Source organism: Rhinatrema bivittatum, chromosome 1 (assembly GCF_901001135.1).
Source record: "Rhinatrema bivittatum chromosome 1, aRhiBiv1.1, whole genome shotgun sequence".
In the NCBI taxonomy this organism is placed as follows: Eukaryota; Metazoa; Chordata; class Amphibia; order Gymnophiona; family Rhinatrematidae; genus Rhinatrema; species Rhinatrema bivittatum.
Window position 1 is genome coordinate 9215412 of NC_042615.1, and position 23807 is coordinate 9239218.

Below are 23807 nucleotides of genomic sequence, written 5' to 3' on the forward strand. Positions count from 1 at the left end.
GTCTTAACGATCGGGTTCGCTGGAGGGAGAAAAAAATCTGATCGCTGAAGATGTGAATCGGAATCGGTTACGATTCACATCGTTAATTTTTTTTTAGTGAGGCCTGACCCTTTAAAATTGACCCCTTACCTTCCCATCCCCCCCTCCCCCCCTAAATCTTTTTACGAGTACCTGGTGGTCCAGTGGGGGCGCGGGGACCTTTCTCCCGCTCTCAGGCCATCGGCGCCATTTGACTGCCACTCAAAAATGGCGCCGATGGCCTGATTAAAAAAAAACCCACCCGACCCTTTAAAGATGTCCCCTTAACTTCTCCCACCCTCCCGATCCCCCCATTTTGGCTGCCACTCAAAAATGGCGCCGATGGCCTGATTAAAAAAACCCCCACCCGACCCTTTAAAGATGACCCCTTAGCTTCTCCCACCCTCCCAATCCCCCCCAAACATTTTTAAATTACCTGGTGCTCTAGTGGTGGTCTAGTGGTGGTCCCGGGAGTGATCTCCCATTCTCGGCCGTCGGCTGCCACTCATAAAGATGGCGCCGATGGCCCTTTGCCCTTACCATGTGACAGTGTATCCGTGCCATTGGCCGGCCCCTGTCACATGGTAGGAGCACTGGATGGCTGGCGCCATCTTTAAAGATGTTTAATCTGACAGGGCTGTGAGAGGTCACTGATGACTCACACCTTTCACCTAGGGACTTAGCTTTACAGTTTCTGTAAGCACTGTTTAAAGTCAGCCTTGTGGAAACATGCTGTGGGACACTGTCTTGCACATTGATTGAGGTGTAAGGAGGAGAAAGGCTAGCAGTCCATTCTTCTTACCGTGCCTCAGGATCACAGCTTGTTCATTCCTCACTCTTTCCAGGCCCCAGTGGGTGATGAGAAGGAAGACCCCCAAAGTGGCCTGAGAAGTAATTAGCAGCAAGATGAGGAAGACGTGGAAAAGCCAAGGGCACTTCCCAGGGTTGGGCTTAGCAGCGTAGATCTTTCTGTGAAGATACAAATACACAACCCTGTTTCTTTCATGTCAAAGGGGTCCAGCTGAGAAAATTAACCAGATAAATTTAATCTGGCTGACATATTCAGTGGCCTGCCCGCACCACTGAATAAATTTGGGTTTTTAAAAATTAGCTAGATAAATTAATCCAGCTAATTTTAGTCCAGCTAAATAGCAGGTCTAACTTATTCAGCTAATTTAGCCACATAAGGCTGAATATTGGCACTTATCCAGCAAACTGGGTGATGCATCAAGCCATGTTGGTGCTCTAACATGCGTTAAATTGCGCTTATTGGACCGGATTTTAAAAGCCCTGGGCGCTTAAATCCTGCTGGATTTATGCGCGCAGGGCATTCGTGCGCGGCGTGCCTATTTTGCATAGGCCGCCGGTGCGCGCATAGCCCCGGGACGTGCGTAAGTCCCGGGGATTCGTACAAGGGGCGGGGGCATGTCTGTGGGCGTGTCCGGGGTCAGGGGGCGGTTCAGGGTGGGTCTGGGGGCGTGGCGCCGGCCCGGGTGTGTGGCCGAGGCCTCCGGACCAGCTCCCGGGTTGGGTGATGGCGCGCCAGCAGCCCGCTGGCGCGCGCAGATTTACACCTGCCTCGGGTAGGTGTAAATCTGCCGACAAAGGTAGGGGGGTTTTAGATAGGGCTGGGGGGGTGGGTTAGGTAGGGGAAGGGAGGGGAAGGTGAGGGGAGGCGGAAGGAAAGTTCCCTCCGAGGGAACAGGCAGCACGGGCCGGGCTCGGCACGTGCAGGTTGCACAAATGTGCACCCCTTGCACGCGCCGACCCCGGATTTTATAAGATACGCGCGGCTATGCCGCTTGGCAATAGTGATCATAATATGATCAAATATGAATTAATGACTGGAAGAGGAACAGTGTGCAAATCCAAGGCTCTCGTGCTAAACTTTCAAAAAGAAAACATTGTCAAAATGAAAAAAATAGTTAGAAAAAACCTGAAAGGTGCAGCTACAAAGGTAAAAAAAAAAAAACAAACCATCCTAGAAGCACAAACCAGATGTATTCCATGCATTAAGAAACATATATAAAAGACAAAATGATTACTGGCATGGTTAAAAGATGAGGTGAAAGAGGCTATTTTAGCCAAAAGATCTTCATTCAAAAATTGGAAGAAAGATCCAACAGAAGAAAATAGGATAATGCATAAACATTGGCAAGTTAAATATAAGACATTGATAAGACAGGCTAAGAGAGAATTTGAAAAGAAGTTGGCTGTAGAGGCAAAAACTCACAGTAAAAACTTTTTTTATTATGTCAGAAGGAGAAAGCCTGTAAGGGAGTCAGTTGGACCGTTAGATGATCAAGTGTTAAAGGGGCACTTAGAGAAGATAAGGCTATCATGGAAAGATTAAACAATTTCTTTGCTTCAGTGTTTACTGAAGAGGATGTTGGGGAGGTACCCGTAATGGCAGGGCCGGTGGAAGGGTATTAGGCACCCTAGGCGAAACGTCAGCTATGCCGCCCCCCCCCCCCCCCACACACACACACAATTAACTTACATTGTGCATTAATGAAAATAACGAAGTCTGTATTTATAACAGAACACTTATTTGACATTTTTATGCCATGTAAACCATTGAGATGATTTGTCTTATCGACGGTATAGAAACTCTTTTATAAATAAATAAATAAAAATAAATAAAATAAACATAAACCAAAGCTATACTTGTTGCTCAAACTAAAAAAGCAGACACATCACATAATATTAAATAATTAAAATGGCAGTCAATCAAGAAAAATAAACTTAAAAAGCCATCTTTACTTACCCCCTCCAGCAGCTCTCTTACTCCTCTTCCATGCAGGCTGTAGCACACACCAGAAGCAGCAGTAGTGGCTAAGCTCTATACTCATGGTCCTCTTCCTTAATGCCCATGTCTCTCACACACACACACCATATCAGTCATGCCCCCATGACCAGTTTCTGTCTCTCACACACCAATCATCTCCCAAACAGTCTTTGGCACACACACACCAGTCACCTTCCTGAACAGTTTCTCTCATGCCATACACACACAGGCTTCCCACTCCCGTGTTCCACTTACATATATGGGCTTCTCACTCTCATAATCACTTTCTTTCTCACACACATACCCAGAGTTCTCACTTCCATGCTTTTTCTCTCTTTCACACACACACACACACACACACACACACACACACACTCACCAGTCTCTCACTCCCATGCTTTCTTTCACATACACCCCCACACCAGGCTTCTTACTCCCATGCTTTCTCACATACCCAGAGTTCTCACTTCCATGCTTTTTCTCTCTTTCACACACACACACACACACACACACACACATCCCTGACTGTCTCACACATCAGTCATCTCCTTGAGCAGTCACTTTCATTGTCTCTCACATATACACATACATCAGCTCTCTGACCAGTTTCTCTCAATCACACACACATGCTCTCCATCAAATACATTCTCTCACTTACACACAGACTCTCAATCACATGCAGGCAGGCAGGCAGGCAGGCAGGCAGGCTGGCTGCTTCTCTCTCTTTCTCTCACTCACTTCCTCCCCCCCCCCCAGCACAAACGGTAGCTGCTCCTCCTCCTCCAGCCCCTGCAGGCCAAGAAGGAAGAATCCCATCGGCCGCAGGAGGCTCGTGCTGCTCTCTCCTTTCCCGATTACCAACTGCTTCAGTTGCTCGGGGGCCGATGCTGCTGTCGCCGCTATTTTTTCACGCAGCACTTCTCTTTCTTCCCGCGCATCACTTCCTGTTCTGGTTCAAAGGGGGGGGCGGGAAGAAGACCAGCCGCGGATGCAACAGCTTTTTTTTTTTTTTTGCACCGCTGCCGTTCCCGCTGGGCTTGAACGTGCTGATAGCCCGGCGGCAACGGCAGCAGGGAAGAAAGAGCAGCGGGAGGGACCGGGAGCCACGCGAACCCCTGGGGGAGGTCAGATGGGTCTTTTGGGGCGGGCTGCCGGCAGCGGCTGTTTTATTTTTATCGGGGGGGGGGCGGCGGCTCTCTTAATTTTACCGGGGCAGTGCCGCCCCCGGGAAGCTGGCGCCCTAGGCGACCGCCTAGTTCGCCTAGTGCTTCCGCCGGCCCTGCGTAATGGAGAAGGTTTTCATGGGTAATGATTCAGATGGACTGAACCAAATCACGGTGAACCTGGAAGAAGTGGTAGGCCTGATTGACAAACTGAAGAGTAGTAAATCACCTGGACCAGATGGTATACACCCCAGAGTTCTGAAAGAACTAAAAAATATAATTTCAGACCTATTAATAAAAATGTGTAACTTATGATTAAAATCATCCGAGATACCTGAAGATTGGAAGATGGCCAATGAAATCCAGATATTTAAAAAGGGATCCACGGATGATCCAGGAAACTATAAATCTGTAAGCCTGACTTCAGTGCCAGGAGAAATCATGGAAACTGTTATAAAGAATAAAATCACAAAACATTTAGATAGACATGGTTTGATGGGACACAGATAGCATGGATTTACCCAAGGGAAGTCTTGCCTCACAAATCTCCTACATAATTTTGAAGGGGTAAATAAACATGTGGACAAAGGTGAACCAATATATGTGGTGCATTTGTGTTACTTGGACTCTTGGGCTGCAACAGGGTGGAAGGCCCCACGAGGGAGCCCCCATCTCTCTGCCATAACAGACGGACAGTTCGACCAAGACTGGGTCTAGGCATGAGGCCTGACAGCTGTCGTCTGAGTGAACAATGGTCAGCATGAAGAGTCCAGAGTATAATTCAATCCGGGTCAGACGGCAGGGAAAGAGGAATCTGAGGCACAGTCTGAGTCAGGGCAGGCAGGAAGCAAGAGTAATCCAAGGTACAATCCATTCCAGGGCAGGCGGAAGGCAAGGGGAGTCCGAGGCAGAGTCTGAATCAGGGCAGGCAGCAAACAAGAATGATCCAGGCACAGTCCGATGATATAACAGGCAACTGCAGGAGAATGCTTCAGACAGGGGACCTGTAGCTTAGGCCCCTAAAGCAAGTCAAGCTTCCCTTTAAATAGGAGCAGCTTGATGACATCCATCACCTGTGCCACTGAGGTTTCCCACAACGGACCCTTTAAAAGAAGGGCTGCTGTGCCTGCGCGCGCCTGGGGGACCCACATATCTCTGCCATGGAATGGCGGCATTCGGTGGTTGGGTGTGAGACAGTGGTCTGTGAGTACTAACAGTACCCTCTCCTTTAGGCGCCCCCCCCCCCCGAGATCTGGATTTCCCAGGCTAGGTAGCATGGAAAGTCCTTAGAAGGTTCTTGTCTAGGATGTTCAATGCGGGTTCACACAAATTCTCCTCAGGGTCAAAACCCTCCCAAGAAAGTAGGTATTATTCCCATTTGCGGTTCCTCCAGAAAACATCCAGGACTTCTTTTACTTGGTAGATTTGTTTCTCGGATGCAATAGTGGTGGGTGCAGGTGTCTTTCGAGAAGGCCATGTAAGAACCAGCGGCTTAAGGAGAGATACGAGAAAGATGTTACGTATGCCCATAGAGCTGGATAGCCATTGCTGGTAGGTGACAGGGCCAATTTGTCAGAGGACAGGAAACAGCCCTACATATCGAGGTGCCAACCTCATGGAAGGTAGGTGGAGTCAAAGATATCGGTTACTTTGCCATACTTTGCCTCCAGGCTTAAATTGGGGAGCAGGTATGCGATGTAGGTCTACAGAAGCCTTGGCTTTCCGAGCCACATGTTTAAGCATTTCCTGCATGTGAATCCATAACTCACTCAACTCTTCTGCCGTGGATTGAGCTGCAGGCGATAGTACAGATAGAGGAGAGGTCCCAGTAGCATGGCTAGCATGAGAATTATGTGAGAACTCTGCCCATGGTAAAAGGGACTATGCGATAAACACCTATGCTTACACTTTCTACCCTTTAAGGGTTGGGGATGGGGGAGATGGGGAGGGCAGGGGATCTGTATACAAATGTAAACTGTTGGTTAAATGTTTGTCGTGTATTTTACATATTGTAATGTTTTTTACATTCTAATAAACAGTTTATACCAAAAAAACAAACAAAAAAACAAAAAAAAGAAAACAAGAACAGTCGGAATAAGAATCAGAAGAAATAAAATAAAAAGAATTCCATTAATCAGAATAGCAGGATCAGGTAAACTGATATATGATGAAATTATTTATTATTTGTTCAATTGCTCTAATCCTGCAAATGCTTCTTTAAACTTATGCATTTTTAGTGATTTTTTGAATTCTTTATGATTGGAGATTTGCCTCAAAACATTTGGAAGAGAATTCCAAAGTATGGGACCAGCTATGGAAAACGGTTTTTCTCTTGTTATATTTAATCTTGCAAGTGAACTATTCGAACTTCAAGCAAATTCTTGCTGGCAGATCTGAGGTTCCTAGCTGGTTTATAAAGCCTCAGAGCAGAGCATAACCAGATGGAATCCTGATTATTTATTAGTGAGTGTAGTAGAGATAATATTTTATATTTAACTCTGGACTTAATTGGAAGCCAGTGTAATTTATATAGAATAGGTGTAATGTGTTGTTTCATTGGAGAATCTGTTAGTAGTCAGGCTGCTGCATTTTGGATCAACTGTAAAGGTTTTATTGTAGAGTCAGGTAGAACCAAATGAAGGCCATTGTAATAGTCCAGCCCAGAAAAAAATGAGGGATTGAAGCACCATTTGGAAATCAGACTTGAATAGAAGTGGTTTTAATATTTTCAGAGTATGTAATTTGAAAAATGAGTTTTTAACTGTATTTGAGATGTGCTGTGTTAATGATAAGTTGGTATCTAATTGAATTCCTAAGTTACGAGCTACTTTTTTAAATTGCTATCATATCGTTTCCTAAATGGATGATGGTGGACTATTTAGCTAGCAGCGCTTGGATACAACTGCGACACTGGTTGTACAGGCTGGGGATTACATTTCTGCTAAGTGTGGTTCTGGAGGGGACTTTGTAATTTGGAACTAAGAGTTTCAACAAATGCTTGAAACCCACATTCTCCACTATCTGCAAGGGCTGGTCATCAAAGGCAATCATTTCCAAAATGCTCCTGGTTACAACTTTTGAGGCTGCCTGCCTCCTACCCCGGGATAGCGTTAACGAACACCACCCCATTTCCTCCATGGTGGGTTATCACTAGGGATGTGAATCGTTTTAGGCCGATTAAAATTATCGTCCGATAATTTTAATATCGTCTTAAACCGTTATGGAACACAATACAATAGAGATTCTAACGATTTATCGTTATAAATCGTTAGAATCGTGAGCCGGCACATTAAAACCCCCTAAAACCCACCCCCGACCCTTTAAATTAAATCCCCCACCCTCCCGAACCCCCCCCCAAATGACTTAAATAACCTGCGGGTCCAGCGGCGGTCCGGAACGGCAGCGGTCCGGAACGGGCTCCTGCTACTGAATCTTGTTGTCTTCAGCCGGCGCCATTTTCCAAAATGGCGCCGAAAAATGGCGGCGGCCATAGACGAACACGATTGGACGGCAGGAGGTCCTTCCGGACCCCCGCTGGACTTTTGGCAAGTCTTGTGGGGGTCAGGAGGCCCCCCCCAAGCTGGCCAAAAGTTCCTGGAGGTCCAGCGGGGGTCAGGGAGCGATTTCCCGCCGCAAATCGTTTTCGTACGGAAAATGGTGCCGGCAGGAGATCGACTGCAGGAGGTCGTTCAGCGAGGCGCCGGAACCCTCGCTGAACGACCTCCTGCAGTCGATCTCCTGCCGGCGCCATTTTCCGTACGAAAACGATTCGCGGCGGGAAATCGCTCCCTGACCCCCGCTGGACCTCCAGGAACTTTTGGCCAGCTTGGGGGGGGGCCTCCTGACCCCCACAAGACTTGCCAAAAGTCCAGCGGGGGTCCGGAAGGACCTCCTGCCGTCCAATCGTGTTCGTCTATGGCCGCCGCCATTTTTCGGCGCCATTTTGGAAAATGGCGCCGGCTGAAGACAACAAGATTCAGTAGCAGGAGCCCGTTCCGGACCGCTGCCGTTCCGGACCGCCGCTGGACCCGCAGGTTATTTAAGTCATTTGGGGGGGGGGTTCGGGAGGGTGGGGGATTTAATTTAAAGGGTCGGGGGTGGGTTTTAGGGGGTTTTAATGTGCCGGTTTTGCGATTTTACGTTTTTTTCAATTTTTCACGATTTTTCACGATTTTTCACGATTTTTCACGATATTTTACCCCCCCAAACGGCAACAATACGATTCCCTCCCCCTCCCAGCCGAAATCGATCGTTAAGACGATCGAGGACACGATTCACATCTCTAGTTATCACTTCTGCCACATGGCAGGGGGCTGCTGGTCTGCCACATGACTACTAGAAGGAGCTGAGGGTCAGGGGTGACTCTGCTCCTTTTCAACCACTTTAAGCTGTCTGGAAAAAGGGTCCCCTGACAGATACTGCCACCATCCCCAGATGGCAGTACTGTTGTTGGGTGTTGCCTCTTCATATGATGCGTCATGCCTAAATTAGATAGATGTCCCATTTGCTTGCCTCTGCTAATAGCCCTGGCACAGTAATTACACCAAGCATAATGCGGGTCCTCCATCACTTTAAAGTGGCTCCAGATCACAGATTTCTTTTGTGATCCTTTCTCTATAGCCTTCAGGGTGGATGCTGGCACTGGAGTCAGACCCTGACAGAGAAGATCCATGAGGGCACTAATACACAGGAATTCTCAAGTGTCTCCCCCTAGGAATCAGTCAGACCCTGCCAGAGAAGGTCCATGACGGCACTAATACACAGGAATTCTCAGGTGTCTCCCCCTAGGACTCAGTCAGACCCTGACAGAGAAGGTCCATGACGGCACTAATACACAGGAATTCTCAGGTGTCTCCACCTAGGACTCAGTCAGACCCTGACAGAGAAGGTCCATGTCGGCACTAATACACAGGAATTCTCAGGTGTCTCCCCCTAGGACTCAGTCAGACCCTGACAGAGAAGGTCCATGACAGCACTAATACACAGGACTTCTCAGGTGTCTCCACCTAGGACTCAGTCAGACCCTGACAGAGAAGGTCCTGAGGGCACTAATACACAGGAATTCTCAGGTGTCTCCACCTAGGACTCAGTCAGACCTAGACAGAGAAGGTCCATGAGGGCACTAATACACAGGAATTCTCAGGTGTTTCCACCTATGACTCAGTCAGACCCTGACAGAGAAGGTCCATGAGGGCACTAATACACAGGAATTCTCAGGTGTCTCCACCTAGGACTCAGTCAGACCCTGACAGAGAAGGTCCATGAGGGCATTAATACACAGGAATTCTCAGGTGTCTCCACCTATGACTCAGTCAGACCCTGGCAGAGAAGGTCCATGAGGGCACTAATGCACAGGAATTCTCAGGTGTCTCCACCTAGGACTCAGTCAGACCTGACAGAGAAGGTCCATGAGGGCACTAATACACAGGAATTCTCAGGTGTCTCAGGAGGTGGCAGAGAAGAGCCTGCGTCTTGTCTCTTGGGTAGGGATCCCCTTCTCCTCTCACTCTCACAAATCCTGAATCTAATCTTGGAAGTAATAAGCAACATCTGTGTATAACAACCCAAAATAATCTCATTTTCTCTGTGACCAACCCAGCAAGTAGCACTCTGCAGTATTAAAGGACTGGAAATGTCCGGGTGGTATTTAGTCTGTGTAAAACAGTTTAATTAAATGGAGTTGTTCCTTTATGGAAATATAATGATGTCTCTTGCTACCAAAAATATATTTAAAAAATATTAAAAGCAGTTGCTATATCCAGCCAAAGTTTGTATATGTGAGATAAATAAATGAAGAAGCTTGTGATATAAATCCTCCAAATTGATGTTCATTGCATAAAAGCCATAACTCAGAAGAGAAATATAATGTTTCTGATGTGTCATGAAAAGTGAGGATGTGAACCCTCATGGATCAATAAGAAACATTGCTTCAGGTTCATTGCTGGCTGCAAGGAAATGGAGAAACTTCCCTAAAGTTATACTTACATTTACCAGGCTTCCAGCTGATGTCAGCTACACGTCTGCGAGGATATAGGTTTGAGGCTATACAAATCTGTCAACATGTAAGTTTATGAGCAGGTAATAAAATAAATTGTATTTCTAAACCATGTTTCCAATGTTTTCAGATATAAGTCCCTTCCCCAAAGAGCTTACATACTAAGAAGTATCTTTCAAAACATGCGCGTGCATAAAAGAGCCCATGTGCCTGTAAAGTGACACAAATGTGTGTATACACAACCTAAGTACACAGGAGGGCCAGGGGGGTTCCATCTACACGCAGAAGTTGCTATTTAAAAACCTGCCAAAGTGACGTGCATAATAAGTCTCTCACTTGTGTATATTTATTTTTGCACAATATCAGGTGTAAGGGATTGGAAACATGATAAAAGTGAAGAAATGGCAGGGAGGAATGTCTCGTTGCAATGGAGGGGCTTCAAGCTGAAGAGACAGAAAGTCTTCACAAGCTGCACATTGATTGATGAACTGGTAGACTAACTGGTAAAGCTACTTATTTGTTTGTCTTGTGCATGTTATAAAATACTCCGACTTACGCATGTAAAAGCCAACTTATCTGTCATGAGATAGTGAGCCCTTGTGCAGTTATTAACTCTGCACAGTCTGTTTTCTGCATGAACAAGATAGGCCTTAACAGGCATTGATGTGCCATTGATAGTAGCTCTTTGCCTTGCCAACCACCTCCTCCTTGGGTTCTAGTGGCAGTCAGGACTTTCCTGGTCTGATGCAAAGACAGTGGTGATAGGCTGAACTGGTGGCCATGCAGAGGTCGAGGCAGGCGGCAAGCAGAGCAAAGTCAAGATCTGGTCCAAGGCTGAGGTAGGCTGAAGGGAAAGGCAAGCTCCAGGCCCAGTCCAAGGCTGAGGTAGGCTGAAGGGAAAGACAAGCTCCAGGTCCAGTCCAAGGCTGAGGTAGGCTGAAGGGAAAGACAAGCTCCAGGTCCAGTCCAAGGCTGAGGTAGGCTGAAGGGAAAGGCAAGCTCCAGGTCCAGTCCAAGGCTGAGGTAGGCTGAAGGGAAAGGCAAGCTCCAGGTCCAGACCAAGGTTGAGGTAGGCTGAAGGGAAAGGCAAGCTCCAGGTCCAGTCCAAGGTTGAGGTAGGCTGAAGGGAAAGGCAAGCTCCAGGTCCAGTCCAAGGTTGAGGTAGGCTGAAGGGAAAGGCAAGCTCCAGGTCCAGTCCAAGGCTGAGGTAGGCTGAAGGGAAAGGCAAGCTCCAGGCCCAGTCCAAGGCTGAGGTAGGCTGAAGGGAAAGGCAAGCTCCAGTTCCAGTCCAAGGCTGAGGTAGGCTGAAGGGAAAGACAAGCTCCAGGTCCAGTCCAAGGCTGAGGTAGGCTGAAGGGAAAGGCAAGCTCCAGGTCCAGTCCAAGGTTGAGGTAGGCTGAAGGGAAAGGCAAGCTCCAGGTCCAGTCCAAGGCTGAGGTAGGCTGAAGGGAAAGGCAAGCTCCAGGTCCAGTCCAAGGCTGAGGTAGGCTGAAGGGAAAGGCAAGCTCCAGGTCCAGACCAAGGTTGAGGTAGGCTGAAGGGAAAGGCAAGCTCCAGGTCCAGTCCAAGATTGAGGTAGGCTGAAGGGAAAGGCAAGCTCCAGGTCCAGTCCAAGGCTGAGGTAGGCTGAAGGGAAAGGCAAGCTCCAGGTCCAGTCCAAGGCTGAGGTAGGCTGAAGGGAAAGGCAAGCTCCAGGTCCAGTCCAAGGTTGAGGTAGGCTGAAGGGAAAGGCAAGCTCCAGGTCCAGTCCTAGGTTGAGGTAGGCTGAAGGGAAAGGCAAGCTCCAGGTCCAGTCCAAGGTTGAGGTAGGCTGAAGGGAAAGGCAAGCTCCAGGTCCAGTCCAAGGTTGAGGTAGGCTGAAGGGAAAGGCAAGCTCCAGGTCCAGTCCAAGATTGAGGTAGGCTGAAGGGAAAGGCAAGCTCCAGGTCCAGTCCAAGGCTGAGGTAGGCTGAAGGGAAAGGCAAGCTCCAGGTCCAGTCCAAGGTTGAGGCAGGCTGAAGGCAATGGTGAAGTCCAGGTCTGAGCAGAGGTCAAGCCAATGAGAGAAGTCATGCCAGGGAAGGACATAGGGACACCTATAAGGAGTTAGGCAGGAACGAGACAGGAAATTGAAGGCAGGAAATGGAACCAGAAGGAAGGATAAATAGGAACAAGGTTGGATATGCAGATTAGAAATCAGGAACAGGCTGGAACGCTGTCAACTAGAAGGCATCCAAGAGGGGCAGAGTTGGAGAGTAAATCCTTCCCAGTGTTGACTTCAATGATGGCAAGGTTTCCTGCTGTGAAGCCTAAAACTGCACGCACACACATCTATGGGAGTGGGCTGCATCAGCGTTGGGGGCGCTTAGTGAGTGAGAATGGCCAGCAGCTTCGGGAGTACTTGATGAGTGAGGCTCGCCACGGCTGCCACACTGCAGCTGGCCCAGCGGTACAGTCCTCTCCCTTTGGCTTGGATTTATGGGGAAATAATGTGTGAAAATGTCTGATTAGCTGGGATGCCTGGTGATCCAAGGTGTTCTCTTATAGTCCATACCTGTTCCAGGAAATAAGATATTGGAGCTTTCCCTGTTTTCCTTTAGCATCCAGGATCTCTTGTAACTCAAATTCTGTGTCGGAGTCCAAAAAGGCTTCTGTGATTGTGGGTAGCTGCCTATTTCTCAATTTAAGGACCACAGGCTTTAACAGGGCAACAAGAAAGTCCAGTGCTTCCATTAGGTGAACGAGGCAGTTTCCTAGAGCATCAAACACTAGGGGACAGCAAAGGGCAGCCACATGGGGCCATGAGCAGAGCCCATCTCGCTTGCAGCCAAAGGTTAGTCCCAGCAGGGCCGAGAGCAGAGCCCATCCTTCTCGTGGCTGAGATTAGGATACAGTCCCAGCGAGGCCACAATCAGAGTCCATCTTGCTTGTGGCCAGAGATTAGTCCTGGTAGGGCCACTGGCAGAGTCCATCATTCCAATGTCGGAAGACAGAGAGAGGGCTGGGAGAGATATGGTTGGAGCCCATCCCACTTGCAGCCAAAGATTAATAGACAATCCTAGCAGGACCGTGGGTGGAGCCCATCCTGTCCACGGCAGAAGATAGAGGGGAGAAGCATGGGAATTGCCAAAGACATAGCAGGCAGAGACTGGGGAGAGCTGGGGATTGAAGTCCACACTACCTGCAGAAGTAAGAAGAAGGAGAGGCCCACAATAAGAGACCAAGAGAGCCTATGAGCGAATGTGAGTGAAAACGAAATTTAAAAGGTGTGTGTGTTTATATGTGGGTGTGAGAGAGAGAGGGAGTCTGTGTGAGAGACTTTGCATGAGTGACAGATTGGGAGCCTGTGTGAGGGAGTGAGAGTGCATGTCTATGTGTGAGAAAGGGAGGGTATGTCTGTGTGTGTGTGTGTGTGTGCACAAGAACCAGAAAGAGAAAATGTGAGCGAGGTGCGCATAAGAAAGAGACAGAAGGAGCCTTTGTGAAGGTGTGTGTGTGTGGGAGAGAGGGAGCATCTATGAGGGGGAGTGTATGTGTGTGAGAGAGAGAAGCAGCTTGTATGAGGGTGTGTGTGTGTGAGTGAGAGGGATTGTTTGTGTGTGAGTGATAGACAGAGGAACCTGTGTGAGGGTGTGTGGGTGAGTGAGACACGGAACCTGTGTATGTGAGTGTGTGTGTGTGTATCTAAGAGGGGGCTTGTCTGTGTGAATGAGGGTATGGATGTTTGAATGAGAGGGGATATCTGTGTGTGGTAGAGCTTGCATGTGTGGGGGAGCCTGTGTGTATGAGAGAGTGAGCAACTGTGTATGTGTATGTGTATATGAGAAAGAAAGGAGAAAATCTGTGCACAACAACCCCCGCTCCCAACCCCATCAGCTATTCCACAACAATCTCAGGGCATCTGGAAATCAAAGGCTCCCAGGTATGGGGAGTGGTCGATTTGTCTGCTGTTTTAATATTTTTTTGGAGGTTGAAACATTTAAAAAAAATTATAATTAGTTTTTAATTATTGGATGCCATTCTATTTGTCAGCTACTTTGAAATAAGTTTTTTAATAGTATTAAATAATAATACTATTATTAATATTATTGATTTATATTTCTTGATTTTATTGTTTAATATTTTATGAAGACTGGCAGTGTTTCAGTTGTGCTGCATACAGAGTCTAGTGCTGTGGGTTCCAGTTCAGTTTTGTCTGCAAATTTTTTATTTTTATTTTATTGTCTCTATTCTACATTTGCTGAGGGTTTGTCTGTGTTCTGCATGAGTGACTGAACTTGAGGTATTCTGCTAGTGTATAGGTACTGTTTTTTTTATAGGTGGTTTACTGATGTTTTATGGCCTCGTGTAATATTTATAGCATTGCTTTTTCATAGGTAGGGTTGTTACTATTTGAGTGCTGGCCGTTAGTGCTGTTTTGGTATGGAGATTTACTCTACTGTAATTAGGTTTACTTGTGGCTTTCTGAGGGCCAATCCCACACCCAACATATGTTACATTAGGCCTAATACCATATGGGTTCAAGTGTCTTTTTTGCCTTTTAACAAGCAGGGTTTTCTGGTCAACATACAATAGGGATGTGAATCGTTTTTTGACGATTTAAAATATCGCCCGATATTTTTTAAATCGTCAATAATCATTAAAGAGTGCGATACAATAGAAATTCCCCCGATTTATTGTGAAAAAATCGTTAATCGGGTTAGTGTCCAATAACGGGAGTTATTTGGGGGGAGGGCGGGAAAACCAGCACACCAAAACAACCCCTAAACCCACCCTGACCCTTTAAAACTAATCCCTTATCTTCCCCCACCCTCCCAAACCCCCCCAAAACTTTTAACATGTACCTGGTGGTCCAGTGGAAGCCTCGGGACCGATCTCCCTCTCTCGGGCCGTCGACTGCCACTAATAAAATGGCGCCGATGGCCCGATTAAAAAAAACCCCACCCCGACCCTTTAAAACTGACCCCTTAGCTTCCCCCACCCTCCCGAACCCCCCCAAAACGTTTTACAAATACCTGGTGATCTAGCGGAAGTCCCGGGAGCGATCTCCCGGTCTCGGGCCATCGGCTGCGCTAATAAAAATGGCGCCGATGGCCCTTTGCCTTTACCATATGACAGGGTATCCGTGCCATTGGCCGGCCTCTGTCACATGATAGGAGCACTGGATGGCCGGCCATATGGTGCGGTGACACAGGTTAGGCCTTTCCCATTTCCCTCCCAAACCGCTCCAATTAAGGAGCACACTGGGAGGGAACTTCCCTAACCTTAACCCTATTCTTCCTCCCTCTTCCCCTCTCCTCCCTGACCCCTAAACTATCCCTAACTAGCGTTTTTTTTTTCATACTTACTGCTCCTCTGGAGCAGAAGTAATCTCCGTGTGCCGGCCAGCTACCGGCATGCACTTCCCTGGCACAGCGGCTGATGGCACTGTCCCGGCCCTCTCCCCCGCCCCGTCCCACCCAGATCCCACCCCTTTGTTCAGACCCGGCACTTCGACGAGTATCGGGGGATACACACGTGGCCAGGCCCTTTAGAAAATACACGCAGTGTGAGCGGGGCCGGGCCACATGAGTAACCCCCAACTTGTACACGTGCCAGGCTTTTAAAATTGGCCCATATCTGCTCAGGTAGGCTGTGTAATCGGAAAATCTCCTTGAAAAAATGGCATGCCAGGTTGGCTGCTGAAGGTACATAAGGTAAGGGGATGAAATGCATTATCTCTGAAAAGTGATCTACAACTACCCAGATGACAGTACAGAAGGGTTGCCAACTGGCTCCAGATTTTCAGGACATGTTGATCCAGTCCTGATTTTACTCATCTGCATGCAGGAACCCATAGTCTTGCTTTTCTTAGGGAATGCAATAGGGAAATCAGAATAAGTTCCTTCATGCAATGGGATAAAACCAGAACTGGATTAACCTGTCCTGAAAATCTAGAGCCAGTTGGCTACAGCACAGCCCCCAGATGGGGATAGATCTGAATTAAAGTTGGTGGACATGTGAGTCCAAGGCTTGTCTGGGACCAGAAGGGGTTGCAAAAGGTTTCCTAGAGGGAAAGATTTTTTATGGTTCATAGAAACCGTAATTGGGTGCTTGGCCCCCTCCAGTAGATGTCGCCGTTCCTCGACAGTGAGCTTGATGGCCAGTAGTTCCCAGTGCCCGTTAGCTAATTCTTTTCTCCCGGGGAAAATTTTCTGGGAAAAGAAGGAAGAAAGATGGAGTTTGCCAAGTGGTGCTGCTTGTGAGAGGAATGCCCCAGTTCTGATCGAGGAGACATCCACCTTGAGAAAGAAGGCCTAATCTGGATCTGGATGCAGATATGAAAGTCTGTTTATGTTGTTCAAAAGCCCGGACAGCTTCCTTGGGCCAGTCTTTAGGATTAGCCCCTTTGTGGGTTAAGCCATAAGTGGGCTGTAAGTGAAGAGAAGTGGGGAATACATTGGCAATAGTAATTTGTGAACCCAGAAAGCATTGGAGTGCTTTGAGTCCTACAGGATGGGACAATTCTCTTATGGCACAGAGTTTGGTAGGGTCCATCTTCAAATCTTGTGCAGAAATAATATTGCGTGTTGATAAACCTTTATCACCCCCATTATAGCAGCAACTAAAAATCTGATACAAACATACAGAATGTAAATAACTCCTGCTTTTTGTAAATAATCCTCCTTATTCCCCTACTCTCTTCCCAGCATACTCATTCAGTTCCAAGTTACTGCCCTGCCCCCTTCCCTCCCCTCCCCCTAGTTATAATATCAGTTACAATGTAAAGCCATGTTGGCTGAATTTGCTGTTATCTGGAAACCGATGTGATGTCTCGTGCGAATGTCGGTATAGAAAAATGTTAAATAAAATAAATAAATAAATGCTGCAATATGTCATGTTAATCAGCATTCAAAATGATATTAAACAACATATAGAGGTCGATATTCAGATAAAGTCTGGCTAGCAAAGTTAGCAAGATAAACTTATCCAGCTAACTTTGGAGGTATAGTCATTAGTGAAACCGCACTATTGAATAAAGCCGGCTATCCTAAAGTTAGCCGGCTAACTAATACCACCTAACTTTAGGACAACTCTTTGGCTCGTACAGACTTAGCCAGCTAAGTCATCCAGCTAACTTTGAATATTGAAGTTAGCTGGCTAACTTAGGCCTGGACTCTCTAAGGTCGCTGGCTAGCTTTCGCACCAAATAACTACACCATAAAAGGTGTAGTTATTCGGCGCGAAACTGGCGGCAATAAGAGTCCTTACCTTTCGCTGCCAGCGATGTCTCCGTAGAGTCGGCCCCCGTGCCGCCCCACGACGCCTCCTCTTCTGGGGCCAACTCCGCCCCGACTCCGCCCCCATTTAGTTATCGCACGCGAAAAGTCCCTTTTTGCGTGCGATCGCTTTTGAAAATGACCCCCTTAACCAGCTAACTCAACTCCTCTAAGTTACATCCCAGGAAAGGTGGTGCTATTGGGCTCGCCACTGGCGACGATAACGGTGCTTACCTTATCACCGCCAGCGAAGACATCACAGCGTCTGCCTCCTCGCCGCCCCAACTCCGCCCCCGGCAAGCTATCGCACGCGATAAGTGATAGAAAATGAACCCCTTAGCTGGCTAAATTCTAGCTGGTTATCTTATTAGCTAGCTAGAATTTAGCCTGAAAAATGCCCAAATATTCATTTATCCAGCTAACTTCTGAGTTAGCTGGATAAATGCTTTTGAATATGGACTTCATAATTAATAGTTGGTGTCCCCACTGTTAGCTTGCAAAATCATTTTAAAATGAGTGGGGTAACAGCTTTTTTTCTGCTTGTTGTGGAATTTTCAATATTTTTTTGGCTTTCTTGAGACAATTTTATTGGTCAGCCCTCACCAAATTCCATAAAACGCTCATCAGCAGTTTTGCCCGATGTCCTCTGAACCCAGCTTTCACTTTGACCTAATTTTTCAGCAATCCACTTTTTCATAATAAAGGATGCTCCAACATTATGCACCTTATGAAATGCAATACACTTAATACAGTCAATCTGATGATGTTTTTTGCTATCGAAAATTCTGGCCATAAGTAATACATTTAAGCAATGTGTAATGTACTGTTAAATTCCAAATTGAATGACCTACAAAATGGTACAAAAATTATATTAGTGGAATAATCCAGTGGAGTGCTAGAGGGGGAGGCAATGGTTATGCAGCACCCGATATAACATAGGAAAGGCAACTCAGCTTGTTCAAGGGAAAATTTTTCAAATTTTGTGAATAGCTGATTTTCACAAAGATGCTAGATGACAGCTCTGACCTGTGAACAGAGTTGGGCAAGTGTTTGGGAAAAGATGAGAATGACATCAAGATAAACCAAGACACATGTCTACAAAGATCCCTGAAGATGTCGTTTATGAAATTTTGAAAAACCGCTGGAGGGTTGGACAGCCCAAAGGGTATGACAAGATATTTGTAATGACTGTCTCTTGTATTATGTTCGGTCTTCCATTCATCCCCTCGTCTGATCCTTACCAAATTATAGGCTCCCCGAAGATCCAATTTAGTGAAAATCCTAGTCTCTTAGAGCCGTCAAAGAGCTCAGAGATAAGAGGTAACGGATATTTATTCTTAATGGTAATCATCAGGCCTTGGTAGTCCATACAGGGCTTAAGGGATCCAGGAGAACCAGCTCCTGCGATGGATGAAACCCCTCTTTACATTTTCTTTAATATACCATGACATGATCTGTTACTTTCCAATTATGGGATTTCTATTCAAATGTACCAAAAACCTGGGAATCCTTTTTGCTTAAGGTAGGTCTGTTCCTTAAAGAAATGTATTGAATAAGTTTCTTAATATCTGAACTCGCAGAATTTAATGTAGTCTGGTTAAGGACTCAGCCTAATATTTGATTTATTTATGGTCATTATTAGATATATACTTTCAGCCAGCTCTACATCAATGTGTACCTGACAATGAGTTTGACTTTAAAAAGAGCAATGTGAGGATTATAATATGGTGGAAGAAAGGTTAAGAACTCTTGTGCTATGTTATTTCCGATATTGTAATTGTTGAATTGTAAATATGAGCTAATCTGGCAATCCTGTAATTTTAAAATGTTAAAATTTAAATAAATAAATACATAGAATAAAAAATACTGTGACATGGCTTGTGCCTCGGGCACCGAGAGTAGACAGACCCTCCCATGAGGCAGCATTTACCTTGGTTGCAGGTCTAAGGGATAATCATAGGTCCAATGAGAACATAAGAAATTTCCATGCTGGGTCAGACCAAGGATCCATCAAGCCCAGCATCCTGTTTCCAACAGAGGCCAATCCAGGCTACAAGAACCTGGCAATTACCCAAACACTAAGAAGATCCCATGCTACTGATGCAATTAATAGCAGTGGCTATACTCTAAGTAAACTTGATTAATAGCAGGTAATGGACTTCTCCTCCAAGAACTTATCCAAACCAGATACTCTAACTGCACTAACCATATCCTCTGGCAACAAATTCCAGAGCTTTATTGTATGTTGAGTGAAAAAGAATTTTCTCCGATTAGTCTTAAATGTGCTACTTGCTAACTTCATGGAATGCCCCCTAGTCCTTCTATTATCTGAAAGTGTAAATAACTGATTCACATCTACTTATTTATTTATTTAACTCTTTTATATACCGACAGTCATGAAAAATATCATATCACATCAGTTTACAAGGAACCGAGGTATTATAACATTAACGGTAACGAGAAGAGAAAAATTACAAAAAACAAGGGGTTATGGTAACTTGGGAAACTGAGAGCATAGACAGCAGATGTTTAAACAATTATAAGCTTAACAAGTAAAGTACTGTATGTGCCAAGGATCACATATGTGATCAAGGATCACATATGTTCAAGACATCTCATGATCTTAAAGACCTCTATCATATCCCCCTCAGCCGTCTCTTCTCCAAACTGAACAGTCCTAACCTCTTCAGGGTTTCCACTTGTTTTTTACTAAATACATTTAGGTAGATCACATAGGCCCATGGAAGTCCAGGAGGTATTGAAAGATCTGAGAGTATGATGACCTAGGTGAGACTATGGGGTTGAGACAATGCTGGAAGCAGTACAAGCTCAATGATTGGGTATCCCCAGAAAACCAATCCACAATGGGGCCATATTGTTGGAGCCAGGGTAAGCCTAGGTCCAGGGGGCTTGCAGAGCATCTGAGAACATGAAATGACATCTGTTTGTGATGCAGGAGCCAACCCAGAGGGTCATAAGACAGGTCAGCTGTGATATTTATCGGCAGCGGCTCCCCATAAATTGAGGAAATGAGAGGGCGAGGCAGCAGATCCATCAGAAGGCTATGATGACAGACTCCTCACTGCACCGGAATCAAGGAAGGCTTCAGTCAAAACTTCCTGGATGTCAGTCTGGAGGTACACTGGAAGATTATCCAAGAAAGGAGAGTGTTAACTGAGGAATCTAGAGCTGCCTCCCCAGCCAGCCCCAGGAACTGGAGTCTCCCAGCTTCACAGGACATGTGCTGATATGATGCCCGGAGGCAGCACAATAGAGACACATTCTGTAGCCAGCATTAACATCTCGTATCCTTGATCGAGTGGAAGTTGCCCATTTGAATGAGTTTTCTGTAGTAGCTGAAGGGTTAGCTTTTTTTGATTGGAAAGAGAAAGTGCTGAATCAGGGGAGCCAGGCATAGTGCTGTGCGTGATTCTCTGTGCTCCTGAGACCTTTCCTGGAAATGGATGTGGATTTGATTGCAGAGGGTGATCAGTGCATCCAGAATTGTGGGACTGGGTGACTAAATCTTTCTAGAATACTGCTGCTAAAATTTTGTCATTCCAGTGAGTTCTGCTGCCACAGTCCATAACTGAATTGTGTATTGACTGACTATTTGTGAACCCTGTTGGAGTCACAAAAGATCAGCCACAAAGGAGGAGGAGTGGCCCAGTTTCTCGCATACTCCATGGAAACCTACCAGGAAGTTGGACAGGTTGTTGGGTTTGTTAGACTCACACAGTGGGGGCGCTAGGCCAAGGCCTCTCCAGGGAGTAGGGAGATTATGTAGGTCACTCTTGCCCGATTAAAAGGGAAACTCACTGCTTGCAGTTCAAATACTGCAAGCAGTGAAGGAGAAGGTGAAGGAGAGGCTGTTCCAGATTGAGGTTGCTGTGGAGAAGGAGTGGGGTGCGCCTTATGCCTGAGAGGAGTCTATGCATAGGTAGAAGTTTGGCATGGAAGCGGTAAGTTGCAGGACTTCTAAAGCCAGTCCTTGCAGAAGCTGGAGGGCCAGTGAGTCAGCAGAAAAAGTGTCAAATTAATGCACTTAAAACAGTAACAGTACTGGAAGACTGGTGGGTGACTAATGTGACATCAATTTTATCAAAAGGGCTCCAGGGATGACCCAGAAAACTGTAGACCAGTAAGCATGATGTTGATGCTGGGCAAAATGGTAGAAGCTATTCTTATTTTATTTATTTAAAAGGGTTTATATACCGCTTTTACAAGGAAAGTCGGTCAAAATGGCTTACATTTGTTAAAACACATAATTAAAAGGTAACATAAAAACATACCGTACGGTAAAAACATAATAAATATAATATGAGTAAAAAAACGAAGTAGAAGGAGGCGTAAACAGGAAGCTGGCAGGGGGGCTCCAAGAGATGGTAAATGAGAGACAGGGTCCTGAAACGCCGATTGAGAGATGAAAAGAGAGCTGAAAGCCACCGAGACAGGTATGTAGATTCTTTCTGAAGTCTTTGTGCGATGTTATCTGCCTTAAATGATCTGGGATTGCATTCCAGAGCGAGGGCTGGCGACTGAGAAGGTGAGCCTTCTGGTGATATCTAGTCTGGCCGGACGGATAGACGCTATTTCTAAGAGGTTTTTATGTAAGGAACATAACCGCCCGCAGGGCTGGTAGATTTGAAAAAGTGAGCAGAGCCATGCAGAGCAACCATTATGAATTAGATTGTGTATAATGCACAGAACTTTGCATTGTATTCTATAGTGAGCCGGGAGCCAGGGAAGCGAGTATGGTACTGGAGTTATGTGATCTTTCCGGGAGGTACCAGCTCAAAAAATACATAACAGAACTAAAAATAGCTTCAGAGAATGGCAGCACGGATGATAAAAGGGGATGGAAAAGCTCCCTAAACAGATCAGGGCTCTTTAGTTTGAAGAAAAGTCAACTGAGATGGGACATGATTGAGATTTGTAAAATCATGAGTGGGGTAGAACAGGTAAATAGGGAATGGTTATTTACCCTTTCAAACAACACTAGGAATTGGGGACATTCCATGAAATTAGCAACCAGCACATTTAAAACAAATTGTAAGCATTTTTTCACTCAGTGCCGTATTTTGGATTAGTAGTTAAGGGGGGAGTGCGTTGTCATGGAGCCAGACAGAGGGTGTGACAGGAGTCTATATCTGTGAGAATCAAGGATTGTAGAACAGTGCAAAGGTCATTAGCGAATAGTGGTAGGCAAAGACCTTTCAACGTGAGAAGCTTGAAAAAGCAGTTTCCAACAGTGGTTGAGATATGGTGAGACATGTTTATTATTAAAAACATAATTACTGACCACATAGCTAGACGTGGTTTAATGGGGGAGAGTTATTGACATGTTTTTTGCAAAGGGAAGTCTCGCCTTATCAGTTTAGTAAATTAGTATCTGAAGGTCTAAATAAAAATGTGCATAGACCTGAGCCAGTTGATAAGAGTATTTTTGCATTTTCAGAAAGCATTTGACAAAGTCCCTTATGAGAGATTCCTCAGGGAATTGGGAGGTCATGTGATCAAAGGCAGAATCCTATTGTGGATTGCTGATTGAATAAAGGGTCAGTTTTACAAATGCAGAAATGATGAAGGCTCCAGGGGTCGACTCTCTGCTAGCACTTGTCCCATGTACCATATTCATTTATTTTCTGCAAAAAGGGACAGCGAGTGAGGCGATCAGATTTGCAGACGACACAAAATTGTTTTAAGAACAAAAGACTTGCCATATTGGGTCAGAACGAAGGTCCCTCAAGCCTAGTATCCTGTTGCCAACAGTGGCCAATACATGTAACAAGTCCCTGGCAGGATCCCAGAAGGTGGATAGATTCCATGATGCTTATCCCAAGAATATGCAGTGGATTTCTGCAAGCCCATCTTAATAACATTCATGGACTTTTCCTCCAGAAAGTTGTCCAAACCTTTTTAAACACAGCTATGCTAATAGCTTTCACCATATCCTCTGGCAACGAATTCCAGTGTTTAATTAAGTGTTGAGTAAAAAAACATATTTTCTTCTATTTGTTTTAAATGTATCACATAATAACTTCATTGTGTGTCCTCTGGTCTTTGTACTTTAGAAAGAATAAACAACTGATTAACATTTACTCACTCCATCCCACTCATTTTTTATAGACCTCTATCATATCTCCCCTCAGCCGTCTCTTCTCCAAGCTGAAAGTCCTAACCTCTTTAGCCTTTCTTCATAGGGGAATTGTTCCAATCCCTTTTATCATGTTGGTTGCCCTTCTCTGTACCTTTTTTTAATTCTTCTATATCTTTCTTGAGATGTGGTGACCAGAACTGAACACAATCCTCATGAGGTTGCACCATGGAGTGATACAGAGACATTATGATATTCTCTGGTTTATTCTCCGTTCCTTTCCTAATAATCCCTAGCATTCTGTTTGTGTATGATATATGAACACAAGATGAGGATGCACCATGGAGTGATACAGAGGCATTATGATATTCTCTGTTTTATTCTCCATTCCTTTCCTAATAATCCCCAGCATTCTGTTTGTGTATGATATATAAACACAAGATGAGGATGCACCATGGAGTGATACAGAGACGTTATGATATTCTCTGTTTTATTCTCCATTCCTTTC

The 23807-nt window shown here is 45.7% G+C and overlaps 1 protein-coding gene across 1 annotated transcript in view; it reads right to left on the reverse strand.

Moving 5' to 3' along the window:
- Positions 1 to 23807, reverse strand: part of LOC115079396 — a 126234-nt gene that overhangs the window by 86365 nt on the left and 16062 nt on the right. Inside the window, exon 2 of the mRNA XM_029583337.1 lies at positions 821 to 987. Coding sequence (XP_029439197.1) covers positions 821 to 987 — 167 coding nt within the window. The remainder of the gene's footprint in view (positions 1 to 820; positions 988 to 23807) is intronic.